The following is a 23,275-nucleotide window of genomic DNA, read 5'->3' on the forward strand; positions in this document are numbered from 1 at the left end:
AACAGAGAGTAAAGAGAATGAGGGAAATCAAAAGAAACATCTGAATATGAAGTAGCTGAACTTTCCTACATGGAGTCACCCTTCAATAGAGGAGTCACTGAGCCGCTGCAGGTCTCTGAGAGAGGCTGTGCTGTCCGTGGCCCAGGGAGGCCATTAAACACATCTGGAATGGAGCAGGGTGCAGGTTTTTGCACAGGAGGACTTCACAATTTATGACAGGAGGGACAAAACCGAGGTAGAGAGGAAAGCAGAGCACACATGTCGGCTGCCTCATACATCAGTGTTGTGTGTGAATGCACCATATGGACGAGCAAACCCAACCCTGCTTCTTATTCTCATTTTCAGCTATGCTGCAACACCCAAGGGCGACTTCCTTGGCACCAAGCAGAGTGTGAGGTCATAGCAAGGGGCTTGCTGCAGGCATTAGCCCGCTGGAAGCTGAGGAGCAAACAGGCGTGACTGCTGATCCTTCCTCTCCAGTAAAAATCAGACATAAAGTGACCATATCCACTGCCAGTGATACCACGGATAAATACTGACTTCCTTTCTCTCTGACAGCTATCATATCAAACAAAGAAAAATGACCGAATTTGGCTTCTTTTGTTTCCCAGTGCAGACATTTGTCCAGGCTGCTTCCTCTTCCTGCTCTGTCATCCTTTGCACATCTGGGCAACAATCACATCAGTCACAAGCAAAAAGGAAATCCAATGATTTTCATTCACTTCATTTACAAAATGATGACGCTTGTGTTGATGAACATTCTGGCATCAGCAGTCTCTGAAGTGAGACGTCTCAATGATCTGTGTCAGTGTAGAAAACATCCACTTGTGTCCAAACAGTAATAATTCTCTCATGAAACCAGCGCGGCTGCTCTCTGCGTTCCCTGTCTGTCATCATTTGATGCAGCTCAGAGTGAGGTGGTCTGGTTTGTGATTTTCCACAGAACACTTTTTAACACGTCATCAAAGTCTCAGAGACTGCTGTGACCTTTTCTGTTCCTTGAGAAACAAGGACATAAACTAGATGTCAACGGCCTGGCAGAGAAAAATCTATTTACGTACATTTCAAATGGAAAATCACTCAGCTGTCTTTAGTCTTTAGCTGCATTTATATGATCTGCTTTGTGAACTTAACCTGCTCCGTGTCCTCAAAAATGAGCCCTCTCCTTCATGCCTGAAGGCTCCATATAAAAACACATCTGGATGCTGTGATTAATGTGAATAACAGCCATCCATTTACATTTCAGAGCAGCACTGGCAGAGAAGAGTGCTGCGGATTGCAGGTGTGAGTTTTGAAGGTTACTGCTCTGCTGGGGCTCGTTACACTTAGATTTGATACTCTCACGGAAACACACGATCAAACCTGGCGCCAATCTTGTGACCGACTGGACTCTGTGCTGAACACCCCCACCCTGACCCAGGGATGGAGGAAAAAAGGAACATTAGAGAGAGAAAAGGAAGAAAGATGTGGAGGATCTGAGGGCTGCTGTGACATACATAGAAACTTTTGCTTTTGCTTGTGGCTTGACCTCCAGGAGTTTTTACTGCTTCTCTTCTGCTGAGTGAACATGTCTTCAGACGTGTCTGTCTTTCATCTGTCTCTGTGTCTTGTGCACAGATGCGAGGAGGTGAAACTGTCACTGGGGCAAAGCTGTGAAAATACTGAGAGATAAGAGGTTGTTAGAGACAGATGGGACAGATCTACTGACAGAGTGTGTCAGCACGGTGACATTTTGTTTGACTTTGTTTTTATTTAGATTTATAGAGATGATCAAATATGAAAAGCTAATCAGTTTCATCTGACGTATCAGCCTCTTCTCTCGCTGATGTGAGTAAACAATACAGATGTTACCATCTGTGGCAGCTGCATACCATGTCACCACTAGATGGCAGTTGAATATTACATTATTTTAGTGAATCGCTTCAGCACTCTGAAAACCTTTTGAATTTTGAATTGAACTCTGTATGTATATTACAATATACATCTTTACATTGTGAGCTCTTTAGTGTATAATGTTCAGATGGGCAAAGAAACCTACAGCTGATAAATAAATGCCGTCTAATTTATAAAGTGTACAATACCAGCTCTCAGTTGATAGAAACAATTACGGTCATTTAATTGCTTTGCCTGTCTTTGTGCTTACTCTCTCTCTCTCTCTCTCTCTCTATCATTCTTTCCCGCTGAGGGTCTGAATACCATCAGGACTACCACACACTGAAAAAGGCAAAGCTCAAGAGTGAACTCACAAGAAAAACAAAACCAGGGGCTGCTGTGGTGCACTGGTACTCTCATAGAAGAAGCATTAGAGGCTGCTTTGTTAACATAAAGAACTTCAATAGTCATCTGACTGGGTTTTCATTTTCTCAGAATGAGAGCTAATATGTGAGCTAATCACACTGACCTTGTCAGTGTGTGTGTGTGTGTGTGTGTGTGACTCTTGACAGAAGCAGCAGCACCACGTCCCCAGGATTTTAAGGTGTAGCAGTCAGGATATTGTGATCAGTGGTCACTGTTTTGCAGACGGTGTGTTGCCCATCTGGCAGCTTTGCAGACGGGCCTCCAGTGTTCACTAAAGTAGCTTCTGTCTGAGTGTAAATAAGACCACGGGCCTCTCCCAGACATGGTCTCCTCTGCACCTTTCAGGCAGAAGAGTGAGAGACAATCCCATACAGAGGACATCAGCATCTTAATAACATGATCAAAAATGGCACTATAGAGCTGATGTACTAATTCTGAATTAATACACAGTTTAAGACCAATAACTAATATAAAAGAAAGAATATTTGTAAAAGAATATTTGTCCGTGACACTTTGTGTAAATCTGTAACATCTTCTTATTCAACAGTCGACACTCTGAGCATCACCATCTGCCTTTTAGGTTGGAGAGAAAAAACTAAAACAGGTCAGATCTCAGTCTGCTGCTGACACACCAACACAAAAACATTAGATCAAGGGACAAAAGAGACTAGTGTTGACTGGTGAGTGACTAAACCGGTGTGTAAGACACAGAATCTGGCACTCATCACAACCTTATGTAAATGTCCCATTTGTAAGTGTGTAGAGGAGGACAGTTTAAAGTTGATGCTTAATGTGTCTTCAGTTTTACAGTGTGCCACACAGTTTATTATCACTATTACACGATTTTAACCTTTTTTATGTTCCTCCGCTCCTTCTGACCCATTTTCCCATCTCCTCTCCTCTCCTGTATGAGTTGTTTACTGATGGAAGTCTGACTGAAGAGGGACTGACTGGAACTTAAAGCGTCATACTTTGCAAAGGAATTTACATTCAACTTTGGACTATTTTTAGAGCAGTGCTCCAACAATTAGTGAGTTTATTTTTGGTCGTTTCCAGTACAACTGTCACATAGTAGCCATGACTAAACACTCAAGATTATCCGGAATGGTTATATTTGGTAGAATCAGGAATTTTACTCCTCCTTGGAACTAGATTGTGTATACGGGCGGTGGCCAAAATGTCGGTGAGATTTATCACTTCAGTTAACATGCAGTATCCGCATGAAACGGAAAGACGAGTGGAAAAATATACATGAAGACATTGCAGTAATCCGGAAAATAAAACTATAAATAAACCCAATGTTCAATGTTAACTTTGTTGGTAAAGATGAAACATAATTTACAGGCCTACATTGTCTCACAAAGAACACACACATATCAGATTCTGGGAAGTTGTTGAATGTTTCCCAAAATGTGCTGATAACCAGAATACTGTCATTCTTTGCAACAAAGTGTGTGTGTGTATCCACCACAGCAGCTCCCTGTGGGAGATGTGTTTCTGAGAACTGCGATCATTTCATAGAAACACGAGAGGTCATTATCATGTCTGAAATTACCCGTGGAGTTTCTCCGCAGCCTTGTTCCTGAATCTTACAACAAATTACAGGAAAAGATGAACACACTCCGTCACCTCTTATCTTGCTGTGCCTCAGATCAGTCGACAGTTTGATCAGTAGAAAGCACAAAGGCAATCTGTGTGAGAACACAACCTACAACCATCACTGACTCATTATTAATATTACAAAACAATATACAATACATCTAGTACCACTGTGATGGTGCTCTGTAGAGACTTACAGACAAATATCTAAAATCAGTTACACATAGTACACTACAAACTCTTTCTGCTGTACCGCTATTGTTCTTCCCATGTTGTGTGTGCGTCATCATTTCTACTTTGCAGGGCTTCAAAGGACAGCAGTGAATCAGAGATGATTTTAATTATGCATAATTACAATAATTATCTGGATCAATAGCTCACCACATTATCTGAACTCCCATGACCACCGGTATGTTAATTCAGGAAAAGCCCTCTGTGTCAGATTAGGAGATGAACCATTCTTCGGTGATAAATGATAGATTTGTGGGTCAGTGATGCGCACAGCGAAATCCTCATTATACAACACACAATGGCTAAAGAGGCTGGCAGCAGCCGTACACGTGATACGAGGCTTGTTCAGTCTTGTGGCTTCTTTCCATGCACATAGAGAAGATAAATGGAAGATTCATTTCTAATAATTAGATCACCAAAACTGAAACTATGTGAATATTTTTCCATTAAGACAAATTGAAAAATCTACAATTTGTAGCTGTGAATATGATGATAACAGCAAACAGCACCAGGTCTGCCTCTACACCTGAATGCTACAGGTGTCTCCTCCTGCCTCAGAATGAGAACAGGCAGAGACGATGGAGGAAACAGGTGGAGGTATCAACACAGAGAGGAGACTGTGCCAGACTGCTGGCAGCCACTGTATTTTTAATCTTGAGGGATTAGCTGAGGTTTCAGGGTGACTGAAAGGACACCAAGCTGATATCTGGAGAGATGGCTAAGTCTAATTTTTAGTGAAAACCAAAACAAATAAGGAAGTTTTTTTTCCGGCTAAGTTTCTGGATCCTGCTGGGGTGACACGAGGTCCACAGTTATTTTTAGAGAAATAATAAGTGTGTTCTTAGGGACCAGAGACCAGAGGAAGTTACGCTGAACACCACTAAGCTTCTAAATAATATTGTGGTGGATCACACTAAAGAAGGATCTGGAAGGCTTTGAATGACACTTAACACTCCACCAAATCAGTTGATAGTCATTTTATTGAACAGAAAAAAAATCAAAGTGAGTGTGTTAAACTGTGGTTCATCATGTTAAAGCCTTGAAGCTCATCACTAATAAAGTGCACTTTAAGTTCATGTCCTCTCTCCCCTCACACGGGCTCAGGACTCAGGACACCTGAGCTCTCATTGTTAGAACACTGTTACAGTTAGATACATAAGACCAAGTGCAACAACTGAGCGTCTCAGTGAGGGCGAGTGCATAAGTGTTAATGGAAGATCAGCGTGCTGAGAGTCTCTTTCATCTCACCTGGGTCTAAAAGGTCTCCTGTTTCTGCCCTGGCTCAGGTCAACCCAGTCGTAATAATAATAATAATAATAATGAGACAGATGGTGGCTCCTGCACAGTTCAGGTTATGTGATTGTAAAACAGCACAGTTTTTCTTCATCAGTGGTTTAAGCTAAAAGTTTTTGCCATGAGTGTCTTTACATTTTAAAAAAATAGTTTCCTATTTCCAGAGGTGTTTTTCTACATAATATATGTACAGTAGTATCTTTACAAAGAAAATAATGTTCTGTTAAAGACTGTTGCAAGGTCAGTATTGACTCCAGTTTGGCACGTATTCCTTGTGATTTCACCCAGTAACAGACTACATGGAAAAGACAGCCGAGACAAGTGCGTTCACTCCTCGACTTTCATCCTTTCACCTTCAATTCTGCCTCTCCTGTGCAGACGCACACACTAACCTCACAAATGAGTCCTATTCCTGCTTATTTATGAGATGAGATGTGTGTCAAATGGTAATGTACACTGATGTGCAGCAAACAGGAATGTCATTCACATGAAAACAAGTTGTTTGATGTTGCACTACTCTAGAGGGCACAGCCAGAAACCCCCCGGGGAGAACATCTACAGTACAAGGGATGTTGTATTAATCAACATTGACACTTCAATTTTAACTCTATGGGATCTCAGGATTCCAATGTGCTATATATATATATGACACATTTTACATCCAAGTCAGACACAAACCAACAGAAAACTACATGTTGCACAGTGTAGGCATGGAAAAAACAGGAGCAACGCTGTCAGGATTCAGAAAAGATGGGACACTGCTGCATGTGGTGACAACACAAACACTGCTGCTAATAAACACACCAACTACTAATATTTAAATGTACTCTAATCTGACGGGGAAACTGCACATTGGATATCTTCACCTCTTATTGCACTGTCTTCACTTCTTCGTGCCAATCAAAACATCATGGCAGTTGTGTGTCTCTCCTTGTTTTTAAACACGTAAAGTTCGAAGTTAACCCAACAAAAAGTCCTTCAATGGCCAGTATAAGCTCTCAAAAGAGCATTTTACACACACCTTCATGACCTACCTAGTCAGCATTACAAATAATAAATATGTTCAATAAATAGGGATTTTTCCATTTGAATAACATATTACAAAGATTCAGGTGATTCGAGACAGCTTTTATGTGTAGTAGTGTTGAGAGTATGTGGCTCAGTTAGTGTTGCATGTCAAATTGCTTTTGTTTTGTTTTTTCTTGAGCAGCTGGTTAAAAAGACTGCAGAAGTGCTATTGAGCTGTCTTTGCTAAAACAATTTTAGATGGATAAAATGCACTGCACAGGAAAACATGAATATTAGACTGTGCTCAAGTACTGTCTGTTGTCTAACCAACAGACAGACAAGCACAATGTCCTCTTTCCAGTCTATGATTTAAGTACCGGTAGGTTTAAGCTTGTGAGATTTTTCAAATTATAATGTTCAGATATTGCTTTTAAAACATCAGAAATGCATTAAATCTCTTTGCTTATAAGAGTTTGTCCCCACCTTCATTCACCTCTCATACATCCATTATGGACATGAATGCACCACAGGACAGGACAGTGAGAGGGAAAGCAGCCCTAATGAGAGGCATTATGACTGGGTGGCACATAATGGAAGTAGACCTTATATACATATAAATGATATAGTACAACTGTCTGTATGTGCATCAGATCCTTCATCTGCCACACACCTCTGCAGGCTCCCAGTAGCAACATCAAGCCTGTGCTTGATGTGACTTTTTTTTCCAGTCATGCTGTTGAGCATTGTTGCTTTTGTTTTAAAGTGCAGTCCAGATGCAGGTGACTAACAGACAACAATCAAACAAAAGAGAGAGAGAGAGAGATAGAGAGGGGAAAACCTCGAGGATGAGCCTGGGACAGAGGGTTGGCACATACACCAGAGAGGTCTGACTGAGGAGTGGGAGCAGGATGGGATGACAGGAGTCTGTTAGGCTGAAGGTTAAAAAACAAAGAAAGAAAAGTTTTTTTCATATTCAGTCCTTCTTCTGTGTCAATGATCCAGCTCCAGTGTCACTCCCTGGACTGGTAGAAGAGGATGTATCCTGACTCAGAGTTCTTGGAGATGTCTGAGGTAAGGCCGTAAAACTCCTCGATGGCCTGGGCATCAATTTTCTGCACAACACAACAAGGACAAGGATACTGGTAATACAGACAATAACAGCTATACAAACAGATGAGTCAAGGTATACCAAGCAGAACACAACGGGCTGAGAGTGAGTGTGACACACCTCCACAATGTCATCATCAAACAGCAGCCAGAAACCATGACTCTTCACTATGGTGATGTAATGACCTCTGTTCGGGCCGCTGGGGGAACAAAAGACAAACAGTGAATCTTCTGTTGTACTGATGTTGGAGCCGGCCAACTTCCACATTGAACTGCCTCTGTCTGAGCTTCCTGTCCTTTACGTGAAATAGATTATAGTAGTAATTATTTATATTCCAACTCAACATAAAATCTATACTTCTTTGGTGCTTATTAAATTCCATCTGAGTGATTACTGTCACAGTGTGGACTGAAACTGACTATGATGTTTGTGTTACTGGCATTCAGATGATTCCAAGCAGCTCTGCTTTGTACACGACATATGTGTTTATTGTAGAGGTTTTTTAAACTTCTGGAACTGACAAGCTAAGGTTATCAGCTGCTGGCTGGAGTTCATATTGAACCTTTTTCTTTCAGCTGTTCTAATCAGAGGTTGCCACAGAGACACATACATTTTGAGGGTGGTTATCAGTATACTGTACCTCCCACAGTGAACCACCACTGCTACCAGATCATACATGCGGTCCAAGTTGACAGCGTCCCCAGACGTGTTAAACAGACGGAGTTCTAGAGGGAAAACCACTCGATAGGACAGCTTGGTGTAGCGGTGCAGCTGCTCCATATACTTAAACCTCTTGAGGTGTAGAGCCAGAATCATCGGAAGCTTCTTCACCCTCATCCTGCAGGGGAAGCACACTTGCTTAGAAGTATTTTTGACACCTCACAGTGGTTATAAACTGAGGGCTCTACTGACCGTTTCTGTGCTTCCTGCTTGCTGCAGCATGTCTCACAGTAGTATTTGTATTCACTGCACAAAGTCTCTGTGTTACTGAAGTCCCTGGAAGGAAAGAGCACTTGATCTCAGACCAAAGGGAGCCTGTCAGCTTCTTCAGCTGTGACAGAATGTATAATAAATCAATATTACCTGAGGCAGTGTGTTATTGATGTGTTCTGCTCCACATCCACAGAAAGATCCAGAAAATCCTCATCCTTGCTGCTCACCTGTCAGACAGCAAGAGACGTCCACATAAATGTCATTTTTCATGGCTGAGTCAGTGACGATAAGCCTGACAGAACAACCACCCACCCACACCTAAACACACTCAGCCACTCTTTGAAATGCTTATTTGTCCGAGGAGCTTTTGTCTCTGCACACTGTAGTACCTTGGTGTTTGCAGGGGTTGTTCAGGGCAACCTGCCCCCGTCCCTGCCCTCAAAACTGTGAGGACAAAGCCCTGACGTAAACTGGGAGGTCAGAGCTCGGCCAGGCATGCTCACTGTATCTGTTTTTTTTTTTCTTTCTTTTTTTTGCATCTCTCAGCATCTTTCCAAAAACGCTAATTCCTTTTCCAGACTCAGGGTGACACAGGGACAGACGACAACACAAAATATCTCTCTAGACAATATTGGCACAGACCGTTTCACAGTTGAGGCAGCGCGTCTCATTGGTCAGAGTGCCCTGGAAGATATCGTGGACCCACGTGGGCTCTGTCTTGTTCTCCGTCTCACTCTCTGTGGTGACAGCGCTGCCGTTGTTCTTGAGGCGTCCGTTCTGCTTTTCCTGCTTCTTCTCCTCTTGCAGGATATCAGCCACTGTGTTCAGCAGGTAGTTGAGGAATTCATGGGCATCCTGTTGCATGTAGTTGTCGAACAGATCTGGAAGGAGATATACAGATATAGGAAAGAAGGTTCACTCAAAGTGGCTCTTTGAATCCAATGTGTGTGTTTTCTGACAAAGTTATTTAAAAGGATTTTTTAAGCAATTCAGGTCATCTTATTTGGTGGGTTTGGTGGGAAGAGAAGAGAGAAGTTTCAAAATGCTAACTTGTCTTTCCACTAGATCCAACAGCATACCATATATGACTCACCAACAGATGAGACTGTACAAGCACAGGTGCAAGTATTAACATTAAGGACTGCAGGTTTTAGCACCAAACAGAACATCATTACTGTGATTAGCTCTGCCTGTGTCATTCTCACTATAAAAGGCTTGAGATATTTCTACCTGCAGCCAATGTCAATAAACTGAGCCAGCCTCACCAGCAACGTAAACATTCCTACTCACTCCTGCTTTGACAGATCCGTGTGTGAGAAGTGAAAACTGAGAGGTGGATGAATCGGGGGGTGGAGGGGGAGGGGGGGGGTCCAGCTGACCAAAGCCGAGTCCCACAGAGATTGCATTGTTCATTCACATAAAGAGCTTCCTCAATATGGACAGCAGAGAACAGGCAGCCTTTCTGTCAGCTCTACTCTGAATGACCTTACCACCAACATGCACCTGCCCTTCACCTCCAGTATTCAGACTGCATTACATCCCACAGTGATACTGCCACACCACAGAACCACAAATCTCTGAAGGGGTGCACGTGAGAGCTTTGGAGACACAGACACAGACCCACACACACACATACACACAGGTGGCAGTCGTTTCTCATGGGACAAAGTCTGATTCATAGTGTGATGATAAATAATGCATAGGAAAATGGCCGTGCCAATAAGCACACAGGCACAACAGCAGAGCGCTGGAACTGTGCTCCCACCGTTCTCCTTCCGTAGGCGTGAGATGAACTTCTTTGGCGGGATGACACCCACTTTCTTCTTCTGTGTGGCAATTGAGTGGAAAAGATCAGCCAGGCATGTGAGCAGGTTCTCCTTCTTCTTCTGCTGGGCTTTGTACGCCAGCACGTTCTCCCGAAAAGGCCGGCAGAAGTAGAGAGCCTGGAGCACTGAGTTACAGTAACATGTGTTTCCAAACTGAGGGAGGAAGCAACAGCGACACACAGAGATCAGAACACAGACAAACACATGCTTTTCTGTTAAATAATCAGGTGGAAAAATGCCAGCCTCTTCCATTGTTTTGATCATTTGGCAGACAGAAAGTCTAGGGTGTTAAGAAACACATGTTTATATTAAATAAACAGAACATCCCTTAAATTGGACAACAGATCCACAAAAACACTGTTACCTTCATTCTCAACAGCAGAGGACATGACTCAGAGTCCCATGTCACTTTGTTTTGAAAGATGACACCAGTGTTGTTTATTCCCCCTTTGTGCAATAATACAGACCACCGCACTATTGGCACATGCATATTTACTTATGCTGCACATACTGATCTAGATTTATGTTTTATATTTAACTTTTTATTTATATTTGACATCTTATTTTATATTTCATTTGACTGCTCTTATTTTTACATTCCGCTCTTGCTTTTGGGGCTTTTAATCTGGGACCTGAGTCCAAATTTTGTGCCATAAACATGTAAATGTGAGCTGGTATGACAATAAAAGTCCTTGAATCCTTCTGTGAATGTATGAGAGGAATTAGTGATACTCACATTGACCAATCCAAAGTAGTGTTCATTGATTGGGAATTGCTCCGGGCCAATGTCTTTCTCCAGAGCAGAGGCATTGGTGCCCTGAAAGGACAAAACAGGAGACATGTGGTTCATTCATTTCTGCTTTTGGAGCGTTAGATACATAAAAAGGCAAATGAGTATGGAAATAATGCAGAGACCAACGGACCAACAGGCTGCAGAGAGGCAGAATAACAGGCCTCTTTCTTATATAATTGATGAAATTGATTCTTTTAGCCACATTTCAAAGTCTCATTTTCCCACAGAATATAAAAAACTGCTCATTTTGATTCCTATAGCTGCCAGAACAACTTCCTGTCAGAGTGGAAAACTGATATCTAAGCAGGTAGACTAATGTCAAAAGTCAGGGGTATTTTGTGCTTGATTGCTGAGGCGGAGCACTTATCTCCTGTCAGAGCCCTTTCACTTGTCAGAGCTCAAAGCTTTCCCAAATCAACCACAGCTTTGTGGCGCGAGCACAGGAGACAATTTGGAAAGCTCTGACTTTTAATGACCGCCATTTCTCTCTGTCAAAGCAGATCGTGAATTACCCCTTTGTTCAATGTACGCGTCTACTCTGAGATGATGTCCGTGTAGAAATTCCATTAGAATCTATACAAAAACATTTAAACAGATGGACTATCCTGCTGACAACTGATGTCTCAGTTTGGCAATTGATCTCCTCAAAGGCCGAGTATTGTCCTCAAAACAATACTAATCATGGTAATGTTAGGCTGGCAGAGCAGAGAAGAAAGTCAGTAGTTAAAGGTTATTACAAAAGCAAACATTTTACGATATTCATGTACTAAACACACAAAAAAGAAAAAAAAAGATTTATAACAAAAATATATATAGGATGCTGCGTTACGGTGTGCTGATTATGAATTTTAGCAGGCCAGCCAAGGAGTCAGCATCACACTGGTTTCCTCAAGAAAAAGGCAATGACTTTGAGATAAGGGGAATGTATGGGATGAAATGTAAATGCATTTCCTGGGTTTAGGATTCATTCCTGCAGCACCTAGCCAAAATAAGTTTCAAGATACAATAAGACACTACAATAAGATGCAATATCTATGTTCATATATATATATATATATATATATATATATATCAGCATTTATAGAATTAATCTAATAAATCATTGCCAGCTTTGGCTTTATGTTAAATATTGCTATTGTACTATTATATATAGAGAGATTTCAATCATATCACTACGACATTAACTTAAAAAAACACCGGTTGCTTAGGAACGTGTTCTTTCAGTTGTAAGACCTGCAACACCTAATTACAATCACTGTCCACCCAAACTGAGTGCCGGTTATTTAGAGGCCCTTATATTGCCTTCTATGTCTGTGAAACTCACACACGTCCTGCACGGACACAGTGTAAGCCATGTGTGTGCAGTCCACAGAGGAGACAGACACTGCAGGCTTCTGCCATTAGTATCCAGTCTAAATAAAGCCAAGGCCAGTGGCATTAAGCAGGACTGTGTACGTCTGTTCTTTCCCACTCTTCACTGTCCCTGAACACAACGTAAACAGAGATTAGTGCAGATTCCTGCTCTGCAGCGGCTCCTCATTATGCAATCACAACAAGCTGTCACACAGCGCGCTGCTCTTTCACCTGTCAATCATCCGTAACAGCTGTACAAATTTTGTTGCAACACACAATGTCAAGACAAAGATGTACGAGACAGTGATGTCTGGGTCTGGGCCTCCCTGAGCACCGAGCCCTGCCACAGAGGAGCTTTGTAACCCGCGCTGAATCCAAGGTGCATCCCCGCTGTGAGGAGGCTGCACCGTGCACGGTGTGCCTGTGTGCAGGTGGGAGGCGACTCAACAGCGAACATCATCACACACCAGCTTCAACACAACAGTGGCTGCAGGCAAATCAATGGCAACACAGACAACCAGCGAGTAACTCACCATATTACAAATGGAGGCGATGTTTCTGACAGTCATTTAGTTTACAGTGTCCCCCTCACCGCCATCTTTATAAAATAAACAGAGCAAGGCGACGCTGAGAAATGAAGTTATTAATTCGCAGCCGAGGCTGGAGGCCAGACTGCAACCCCAAGCGTCCGAAAGCAGGCAGAGAGACACGGAGCACCATGCAGCCGGCACGGAGCTGAGGCTCACACCGCACTCCTCACTGTCGACACGGCTTCATCCTCACAGACATGCCGAAAACACCGCAGCAGGGAACCGTCGGTGCATGAGGGGACGGTGGACAGCGGCAGGCAGCAGGTAGTTAGCAACGATCGGGAAACAAACCTGCTGTGCGAGGAAGGACGTTAGCCCCGCCCACAGGCAAAACTCCCGATTTGATTGGTGGAGATTTAGTATGTTTGATTGACATGAATATAGAACTATACACGGAGCAGCACGGGGAAAGCTTCAGTGAACTGTAGCCAATCAGCAGCAAGTGTGTAAAACAAGGGCTTCAGGGAGTTGTGGTTCATTTTTCTGATGCATTTAAATGCATGTTGTAGGATTTAAGTAGAATGACCGTACCACAGTTTCACTTTAATAGATGAAATAACCAAGAAAAAACTAAAACCCGCAGCAATTTGTTTAATAAATACATGTGTGGACATCTTATCAGTTGTCAAATTAGTTTATTGATAATATAACATAACACACTTGCACTTCCTTTTAAACTACATAATGCAGTTTAAAAGGAGGCTATCCCCAAGTAGAGAGGAGCAGTTTGCAAGACCGACAACAAATGAAAAGTAAAAGAAAAATAAAAGATTATCACCTAACAGCTGTATTTGTAAGCCAATAAGTTGCAGTTTTAGTGTTGATATATTGCCCTCTGTCATGTGGGGAGGAGTAGCCAGTGTTTGTGTCCAACAACCAAACTGTGATGATCTGTTGCATAAACTGTGTGATCTCACAGGCACTACTGCAAAATTCATCTCAGGTGGACTAGTGAGTTGATAATATAAAATTTAAGCAGTAGTTCCTTGCTCTGTCTGCAGGGTCATTGCGTTACACATTGAATTAATTAATTGAGATTTTGTAAAAAAAAAATTGTGAACTGTTCCTTTATGTTTACAGCTGTTCTGAGCATTGATAATCTGACGTCTTTTGTTTCTGTGATGACATTCTGCAGACTAATCATTTAATTTGCAGTTATTCTATACTCTAACCACCAATTAGGGCTTCTGTCCTCTCTGCAGATCTCTGCTGGAGTCCCAGGCCCTCAGGACACCCTTATTCACACTGGCTTTGTTTGTGCTTTCACAACATCCCCCTCAGCAATTATCTCCTTTGCATTAAAATGTAAACAAAAAGAAATGAAAACAACAAATAATCATGATGGACGTACTTCAAAAGGAACGGGAAGGGAGAAAGGAATAAAAGTATTCAGAGAAAAACAAATAACAGAATAATAGGGTTGCCAGTTTGAGATGTGGAGGATGGGAGAGTTTCATTGTTGGTCGAATGTTTGCACTGCACCATGCAGCTATTGAGAAAGTTGCTGATTAGAGTGTTCTCATGCTTTCTTTATGAACATCTCTGATGGGCAGGGAAACAATTACATGTGGTGGAAGCTTGTGGGCTCAATACAAAACATTCCCAGACTAACTTTCTATTTCAGGCCAGGCAGTATAAATAGAACTTAGGGGCTCTGTGGATGCACATGTCCTTTTCATGACTGCTTTTATTGTCATTACAGCAGCTCTTCGTGTTCTTACTGAAGGGTGGGAGGATGATAGCAATGTAAAAAGCATTAACAATGGAACCAAAATAGGCATGAAAACAGCTCCTGCTCTGTATATCTGACAATCTATTACAAGTCATGTTGATGGGATCACATCTGCTTTATTTTGATTTCCAGGCTCTGCAGGACAGTTTGTGTGTTGATATGGGGCTGAAAGATAAAGTATCTGAAGTTTTAATCTCTCATGCCAGTATTTGTTTTCCTCCTCACATTCAGATGGAGCTGACAGGGACTCCTGTATTCATGTCTTTTTTTTCCCAGACGTCCTCTGCTCACCTCGTTTGAAAGCAGAAGTGGGGCTGAAGGTTTGGATTTTCATGTGGGTGCCCTACATGCACGCACACCACACACACAAAAAGAAGAAAAAAACTTGTGTTCAAAAAATGTTTCCAGTAAATGAGGCTGGCTGCACAGCTAAAAGCGCTCATGACCTTCCTGCTGTTCAGCTGCTACAAAGGGAGGCAAATGAATTATGCATCATTTCCGTGCCGGCAAGAAAATAATCCAGCAGTTTAGACTGTGTGATTCAGTGCGGCCCACATTTGGCACAGGCTTCTGAGACAACAAGGTTACAAACCATTTATTAAGATGCTTGTTTAGGAGTTTACTTGTGACAGAGAAGCTGTCCCCACTTATTCCCACTGTATCACAGTACTGTATGTTCCAGGGACTGGGTGTATGTCTGCAAATAGAAAAGAAAAGATGAGTCACAGCTAAAATCTTGTTAAAAATGCTCGAAGGAGTCCGTTACTGTGACACTTCCTTATCCAGGTCAAGTCACAGAGTCAAAAATAAAATCGCAGTTTCTTAACAGACGTTTTTTTTTTTTGTAAAAAAAATGTATCAAAGATTTTAATGCTAATACTATGTGCAGCTGTACCAATAACACAGATATCTATGATCCAGCACAAGCATCTTCCTACTGAAAGTCGGTTATGAGGTTCGGATTGTTGCCACGTCATCAGACTTGTCTTCTTCTTCTTTTCCCCTGGTATCATGTTATGAGTTGGAGCTGGAAACAAAGCAGGACAGGCAGAGCATTTCTGAGGGAAAGGCAGGCTGTGGTGTGATGACATCACAGAGTTCATGATCCTGTGTCCTGCATCAAAAGCACAAGGAAGAGCCTCTGTGTAATGTATTATGTTGTGAGCATCAAGGTTTCATAGTTGGCATGGAGGATGAGGATGTATTGGGTGGCACGGTGCTTCCAAAGAAAGACAATAGCACTGTGGGAAAATTTACACGTTACAAAACATGCATTATTAAAGTGGATAACACTTTAAATTTAACCTTTTGTTACATTTATCCAGCACACTGATCCTCTGCATAATTAAACTTTATCGGCATCTTGACTCTGGATGTTTAACCTCTGTCTAATTAAAGGAGACAGCCTGTTTGTATCCCATTCAAATTACATTCCCCATTCTGTACTGAACACTAAAACCTATTAAAATAAACTCTGCACGTGTTATATTGAGTGAGATAGGGGGAAAAACAATAACAACTTGGCTAGAACAGAGAGAACAGCAAAGACAAGAAGAAAAACAGGAGTCATCACACACACACACACACACACACACACACACACATTTTAGTACATGCTGTTCCAAACAGTCTCTAGTTTACATGTACAGTACCCTTCTTCTATAAACACAGGAGCAGGGCATATTAGGTACTCGCACTGTGCAACACAGCTGGTTCACTGTTGTATTAGCACGCTGGCGTGTGACTGTCTGTTTCATGTGACATAACTGAGTAAGCACACCAGCTAGCTACAAAGTGATCTCCGTTAATAACAAACACACTGACAAGCTCTCTCAGAGTCAGGATTTAGCAGTAGTCATACCATTGAAGATTGATAACAGTACAGTACTAACAGTACAGTCTCGAGTAGGTCTGCTGTTTGTATCTTTGAGAACCGCTGGAAACTGAACTTGTGCATCCAAATGTTCTTGGCTAGTAAAAATGATTCTGTCTCCAATATTTAGAAACACATTACCATAACAAAATCCTAAAAATGACCAAAAATGTTCATTCTGGTGGACACAGCTGTCTGAAGTCTTACATGTTGTCAGGTCCAAAATGCACCTGTTCTGCTCCACAGCCTCTCTCAGCAACAACAATGGCTGCATTGTTCCTATTAAACAAAGCAGAGTTCACCGAGACCGTCTAATGCATGCAGTCCTATGTGAGAGTGCACATCAGCATGCAGGCGACTCAGGTAATGTAAATGGAGGGGTTTATGGCAGGACAGGTCACACTGTCTGTAGATACTGGTCAGGCTATCTAAAGTGCTAGCCTAGTTTTATGAACAGTCAGGTGATTCAGGGAGACCAAAGAGTCTGTGGACTGTTTCCTTTCAGTGACATACTGCAAATACATGAGTACAACTCTGTTCTGCTTAATGGCCTGAAATAAATAGTATATCAGAAATCAGCACACATGCTGCCGTATCATGCACTCTCTGCATATTTTCCACATCTCTTTAACAGCAGCTCCAGATTCCTGGACTGACTTTCTTCCCCTCTGTAGGCTCAGGAGCATCCTGTCCTGATCACGGTCAATAACAATAGAGCTGTTTGTATAACTGCATGTCTGCAGTGAACTGAGATGGCTGCAGAAAGCACTGGAGCTTGACCCACTTTCCAGTCCTGTGAACCGCAATAATTCATTCTGCCAGGTGCTCGGAAGACTGGAGGTCTGCTTAGTGAGGGCACCGCAGCCCTGATGTGTCTTCACACAGCACAGACCTAAGTGTTCAGTAGGCTAAGGACGAAGAAAAACTACATGTTTCCAGAAGAGCTTCACCTGCAGGTTGAAGATGATCTCTGATTGCTGTATGTTTAATGGTTTGATCTTAATTGGAAGAGCCGAAATCTGTGTTAAATTTGCTTAAAAAAGGTTGACGAATCTCTATCATCTTGTAAATCAAAGTTTAACAGCAAAGACTGGTGAATTATATCAGGATGACATTGTATGTTAAGCTAAAAACATTCAGATGTTAAAAAACAGTCATATTGAATTGGAGGAAACATTTGTATATGAAAGAAAAGAAGTTAAGGGCGTATGAACAGTCTCAGAGGAGAGGAGAACAGCTGAAAAGCAGGCAAATACAAGTTCAGAAGTAGTCAAAGAAGTAGTCAAGAATCACTAATGTAGCTCAAACTACGTAGATATAGTTGAAGGTCAAAGGATTTCAAAAGAAAACTCCATACATTCCAAAAGACTAAACATTTTAGGAAAAATATAACTACTTGAAATGATATAAAAAATACATAACACATGATAATTGTAGGCCTTAATATAAAACTATGTTAATATGGGATATGATATAAAATGGGATTTGTGAAGCATTATATATAGACAGGTGACATCTATACACCACTGAAGCAGAGGTGGAAGGTTGATGATAACTGACCTGTTATGAATCATGGATAACCCTGATCACCCTCCCCTCCCTGTACAGGACAGACAACAGAGAGCCTTTTCCAAACGGCTCAGACAGCATCATTTTCTTACGAACCGTCACAGGAGATCTTTCCTGCCTCAAGCAATAAGTCTGTATAACTCCTCATCTGTGTGTTAGGTAACACTGACTGATAGTTGTAACCGACAACTTTTGGGTTAGCACTTGTACATATATTTTATATCTCTGTTTTTTTTTACCTGTAGAGATATATGTAACTCTGCCGAGTGCCTGTATATTGCTGCTGTAACAGTGTTATGTCCCAGCTTAGGATGAATAATAATAATAATAAAGTAAATCTTAATCTTAATAAAGTACTTCTTTTCTGTTCCATTAGGAAGGCACAGTCCTTTCTGTATTGGGTGGTTTAATAAAAGAATGTGAGTGGCACATGGTGTAGTGGTAGTCTCCTTTCTTCAGGATGTCTGACGCACGTCTTCCTTTTTTTCGCTGTACTTGGTGCCAATTTTCATGTAGTGCACAGTGTGTACCCTTCAAGAACACTGACACGTATTCCCCATTATTGCTCACGGCTGTTTGGCCTGTCTGTTTTCCTCTTCTCCGTCTGTGGCATCCTAATGGCCCAGCTACACCACAGCTCCTCCCTGCTGCAGGCACAGTTTCTGAAAGCTAAGCTGGGTGGGGACATGGCACACATGTATTATCTGTGCTGGGGATGATGGGAAGCAGAGGCAGGAACCCTCATGGTCAGCACCAGCCCACTCAGTAAACTACAGTATGGATGACTTCAGTTACAGTAATTCTGTGTCCTCAGTAATTTCCATGTACACGTGATGAGATTCTCATAGTCATCACACTTCCGGTAACGCACACCGATTGAAACACTTGTTTTCTCAAACTCTCTTTTACCATCATAAAAGACAGACGCTGCATGCGGTGACCATGAGAACTAAGAAAGGCGATTCATCACAGTCAGACTCTGAATCACGCACACAACCACACACAAATGTTTGAATTTTCTGTGTGATGTCTGTGAGCAGGCTACATAATTACAAAGGGAATATGCCAAAAGCTTGGGTGTCTGTGTGGGCTGTGTATATGCATATAAATGAAAGTGGGCCATTCAGTCTGTGAGTGTATATCATCAGAATGAATGTTCTGTGTCTGTCTACATGTGCACAGGCGGAAGGACGGTTCAGTGTGAGCAGAGAGCTAAGCTCAGCTTCTTTTCCTCAGAAGGTGAGGAGGATAACCGTCCAACTCCACCATAATAAAAAGGATTTATGACACGAGTCTTTGTTTTTTGTCCTCTGTCTGATTAGTCCTGTGAGATCAGAAAAAAATGCAGGACAGTTTGTAGTTTGAGCATCAGCCATCAGATCTATCAGATAAGGAGTTTCCTATTATAACCAGGGAATGAACAGGGAGCTCTGAGGACAGACTGTATGGAAGAAGCTGAGACAAAGTTTCCCTTTAAACTGAATCTTACATCTCAAATCCTGAAGCTAAACAGCAGCTAAGCCGCCAAACACAGCAGGTCAACTCTAGGTCATGGAGTGCATCAGCAACTCAGAGCAAATCTGAGGAACGAGGTGATGGTGCTCGCTCTCGTCACCGAGGGGCACATGTGCAATTACCTCTCTGCCTCTCCACAGTGACAGCTCATCTAATTCAGAGTGCTCACCTGCAGAAAGGAGATGAGAAGTAATTCATGAAGGGATTAATGAGCTCCAAACCCACTGACGAAGCACCTTGGGCTTTTCTTTCAAACAAGAAAGCTGATATTAATGTTTCCCAACAGGCCTGCACTTTAGAAAGGCTTCTTTTGTTGGAGGTGCCACTTTCACCTCATTTATCCTAAAATCACAGCCTTAAACTAATCTGCCTGCCTGCAGCATCAGACATAATTTAGGTCAAAATCTGTCCTGATGTTTTCAGGTTTTCTCTCGGTTTGAGCCTCCATGTGTACACAGGCCACCATATTTATGCTCACAGGTGCCTAATCCATCTGCATTCAGGTCCATTGTGCCTGTGAAAGGTAGTGACAGCACTGAGCCTGTCTGTCAGTCTGCACACTAAACTGTTAGACAGATGCATGAAAAGAGTGTCACAACAACAGGGTGGTTAAGATTATTTAGAAATCGATGATGATGATGGAAGAATACTGATGTTGACAGATGTCTGACAAAGCTCAAACCATTGTTTTAAACATGCATGTAGAGCCTCCCCTCGTTTCTGCATTTACTTTTACATAATCTGCCCTTGAATCAGGCTGCATGTGCACTGTGCCACCTTCTTTTTCAGGACTGTTCATCAGCTCTCGTTGATGATGAGCAGAGCAGGTCACTGTGACCCACTGAGGACTGTGAAGAAGCCCAGAAAAGAGCTGTGATGATAAATCAGAGGTAGCAGAGCCAGAATATGAAATACAAATAATTCCATCTGGTACATTATTGCACAGTACACATTGTACTAATATGCATGGACAGTGCATACTGTGTGTGTTATTGCCAATGTGTGAAGCATGGAAACCCAGTAGATCATAGCTCCAGCCCTTAATCAGCCCTTAAGGAAGCCATTTGTCTGAATTAAAGCAGCACAGAAGATGTGCCATGTAGCTTGCTGTGCCTGCAGCACTAACCAATCCAGCTCCGCTCTGGCTGGGCAGTAAAACAAGGCCAGACGTCCAGACAGGGCCCCTGAGGGAGAAGCCTGAATTACCGACAGAGGCCGAGGACCATAAATCTGGACCAATGAACGCTGCGTCCGAACATGATCTGTCCAGACCAGACAGAGTGTCCCAATAAGTCTGTCATACACTCACTGATGATTTCATTTCACTGCAGCCCTGTTTTACATAAACATGACTTTAAATAAATGTGTGATTGTTTCATAAAGTGATTCATAAAAAGACAGCCGAAGCTAAAATGGTTTGGGTCAAAGATGCATCAATCCACCTCCTGTTTATCTGCAAATGTGGACTGATGACAGCATTGTTTACTGTGCACGGATGAAAGATGCAGAGGATGCAAACCCACCAAAAATATCCTTATATAGATGTTGACGGTGGGATATGAAGTATACTGCCAGCAGGTAACTGACTATAACTGACTGAATATAACCTCCTTCCTCTCTCAGGTTAAAACGTCTTGATCTCCTGTGGCTTAAATCACTCTAAATATGCACAGATTGATTTTCACTCACAGATTCAGCACGTGAGAGGATAAAAAAACTTCTTAAACAGTAAAAACAGGATAATCCCTGAGTTTAAAGTCTTACCTTAAATACACATGTCTACGGTCACATGCCCGCCAGACGAAAACACCCCCTATTCTCTGTTATTATTGCAACACCTACAGCTCCCTGCTATACATGTTGGCACACACAAAAACACAGGCATGCCAGAAATAAGAGCGTAAACCAATTGTCCAATGTTACGCCAGAGATCAGCTGAGGAATGTAAACAGGAGCAGTATGAATGAGAGATGCAGAATCAAGATTTGAATATTTTCCGCCGCACTCTGACTAAATGGTCTAAGCTTACAGCTGGCATTCTTTAAGTGGGAGGAGGTGGCGTATATGTGTGTGTGTATGGTGATGGGGGCAACTATTGTCATTCACAGCTAGTAGCATTGCACAAACACAACCTGCTACCTGCCCCCCGCCACTGCTACCATTCAGAGGTATGCAAATGTTGGAAGGTTTACATTTCAATAAGAAAAAAAAAAAACCCGACCTCTTCCTTTGTGCAGGTCAGAGCTGCTTGTGCTGGCAGGCCAATTCAATTTCCATTGGTCAGTGGAAATGTAAATGTGGTGTAGATATAAACAAACAAGTGGAGGGACATGTGAGGAGATTTGTGGATGGATCAGAGCTATGTTTAGCCATCAGCAGCGGCATGAAAACGGAGAACAACCGGACGTTGAACTGTAGCATTTTAAATCCACGAATAAAAATATGGAAGTTAAAACTTCATCACACAGCTTTGAAGGGCTTAGCAAAAAATAATTGCCTGCTAATCACCCCTGCTGACAATGATTAAAGGCAATGAGAATGATAAGCATCTATCACGATACTGACAAACACACGGCTTATACAGTCTGCCCTTGAGGGCAGCCTCTAAACTGCTCCGTGTCTCTCTGATATCCCAAATGACCCCCCCCCATGAGTTCAGGCCCGAGGCAATGGGCGGCTGTATGCCTCTTCTCAGCTCTGCTGCAAAAGGTGAGGCCACCTCAGGAAATCAGTCCTCCATGCAGTCCTCACCTCTGCGTCAACAAGGACATCCTTCTCAGATCGCCCTCCTCCTCCAGATTTCACCTGCTCCCCCCCCTCAGCCCCCAAATAACCCCACATTCCTCTGTTTACAGTGAATACCCCGGATTCTCCCTAACAATTGCCCACACCCCTGCCAGAAGATAACCCCCATTTTACCCTCTCTAACCACCTATTGTCACCTCTGTGTGAGTAACACTCTGATCCTTAAGTCAGGCCTTGTTCTGCTTGGCTTTAGCTGTAATTGTCATCACTCAAAGGCATTCATTCACCTCCACTCAGCCCTCGAGGAAAGTGAAGGCAACAGCGGCCTGAAGGCATGAATACGCAGGTTAAAAAAAAGAGTGTACCAGAGTGACTGTACATCAGTGTGAAAATACATTGTCACTATAAAATAATATTATTTGTGTCCAAAGCAAGTGACGCATTGTTCAATAATCAGTTTAAAGTCACTTGATAACCCGTTGCTTAGATTGCTGATGTGAGTCACTCACCGTCTCTGAGTCCCTTTTGTATCAAAAGAGTGAATCCTGGCCCTCCATTAGGCTAACAGGTGGAAAACACCCCCACAAGCTTCCTCCCCTTTATTATCTGTCATCATTAACCTTCTCGCCTGGTTGCTAGAGGAGGGAACGACGGTGATGCTTTTATCTTTCTGTGTTACAAAAATGCATCAGCGTGGGCTTCAGTGACAGAGTAGTGACATCTCACTCACGTTATTCATGTTAAAAGGCAGAAGCTAACCTGCTAAAAGCTGAACCACAGAATTTCACCATAAGTCTGCACAGATAACA

General features: G+C 42.4%; 1 protein-coding gene across 1 annotated transcript; it reads right to left on the reverse strand.

Annotated features, from left to right (window-relative positions):
- Positions 1-5,113: 5,113 nt before the first annotated feature.
- usp46 (ubiquitin specific peptidase 46) lies at positions 5,114-13,321 on the reverse strand. Its single transcript, XM_028404542.1, has 9 exons — positions 12,976-13,321; positions 11,033-11,113; positions 10,236-10,449; positions 9,113-9,351; positions 8,621-8,697; positions 8,450-8,533; positions 8,178-8,375; positions 7,658-7,736; positions 5,114-7,541 (listed from the first exon to the last, which is right to left on the reverse strand). The coding sequence occupies exons 1-9, from the start codon at positions 13,009-13,011 to the stop codon at positions 7,440-7,442; spliced, it is 1,110 nt and encodes a 369-aa protein (XP_028260343.1). The 5' UTR covers positions 13,012-13,321; the 3' UTR covers positions 5,114-7,439.
- Positions 13,322-23,275: the final 9,954 nt, after the last annotated feature.

This window comes from Parambassis ranga, chromosome 4 (genome assembly GCF_900634625.1).
Source record: "Parambassis ranga chromosome 4, fParRan2.1, whole genome shotgun sequence".
Taxonomy (NCBI): Eukaryota; Metazoa; Chordata; class Actinopteri; family Ambassidae; genus Parambassis; species Parambassis ranga.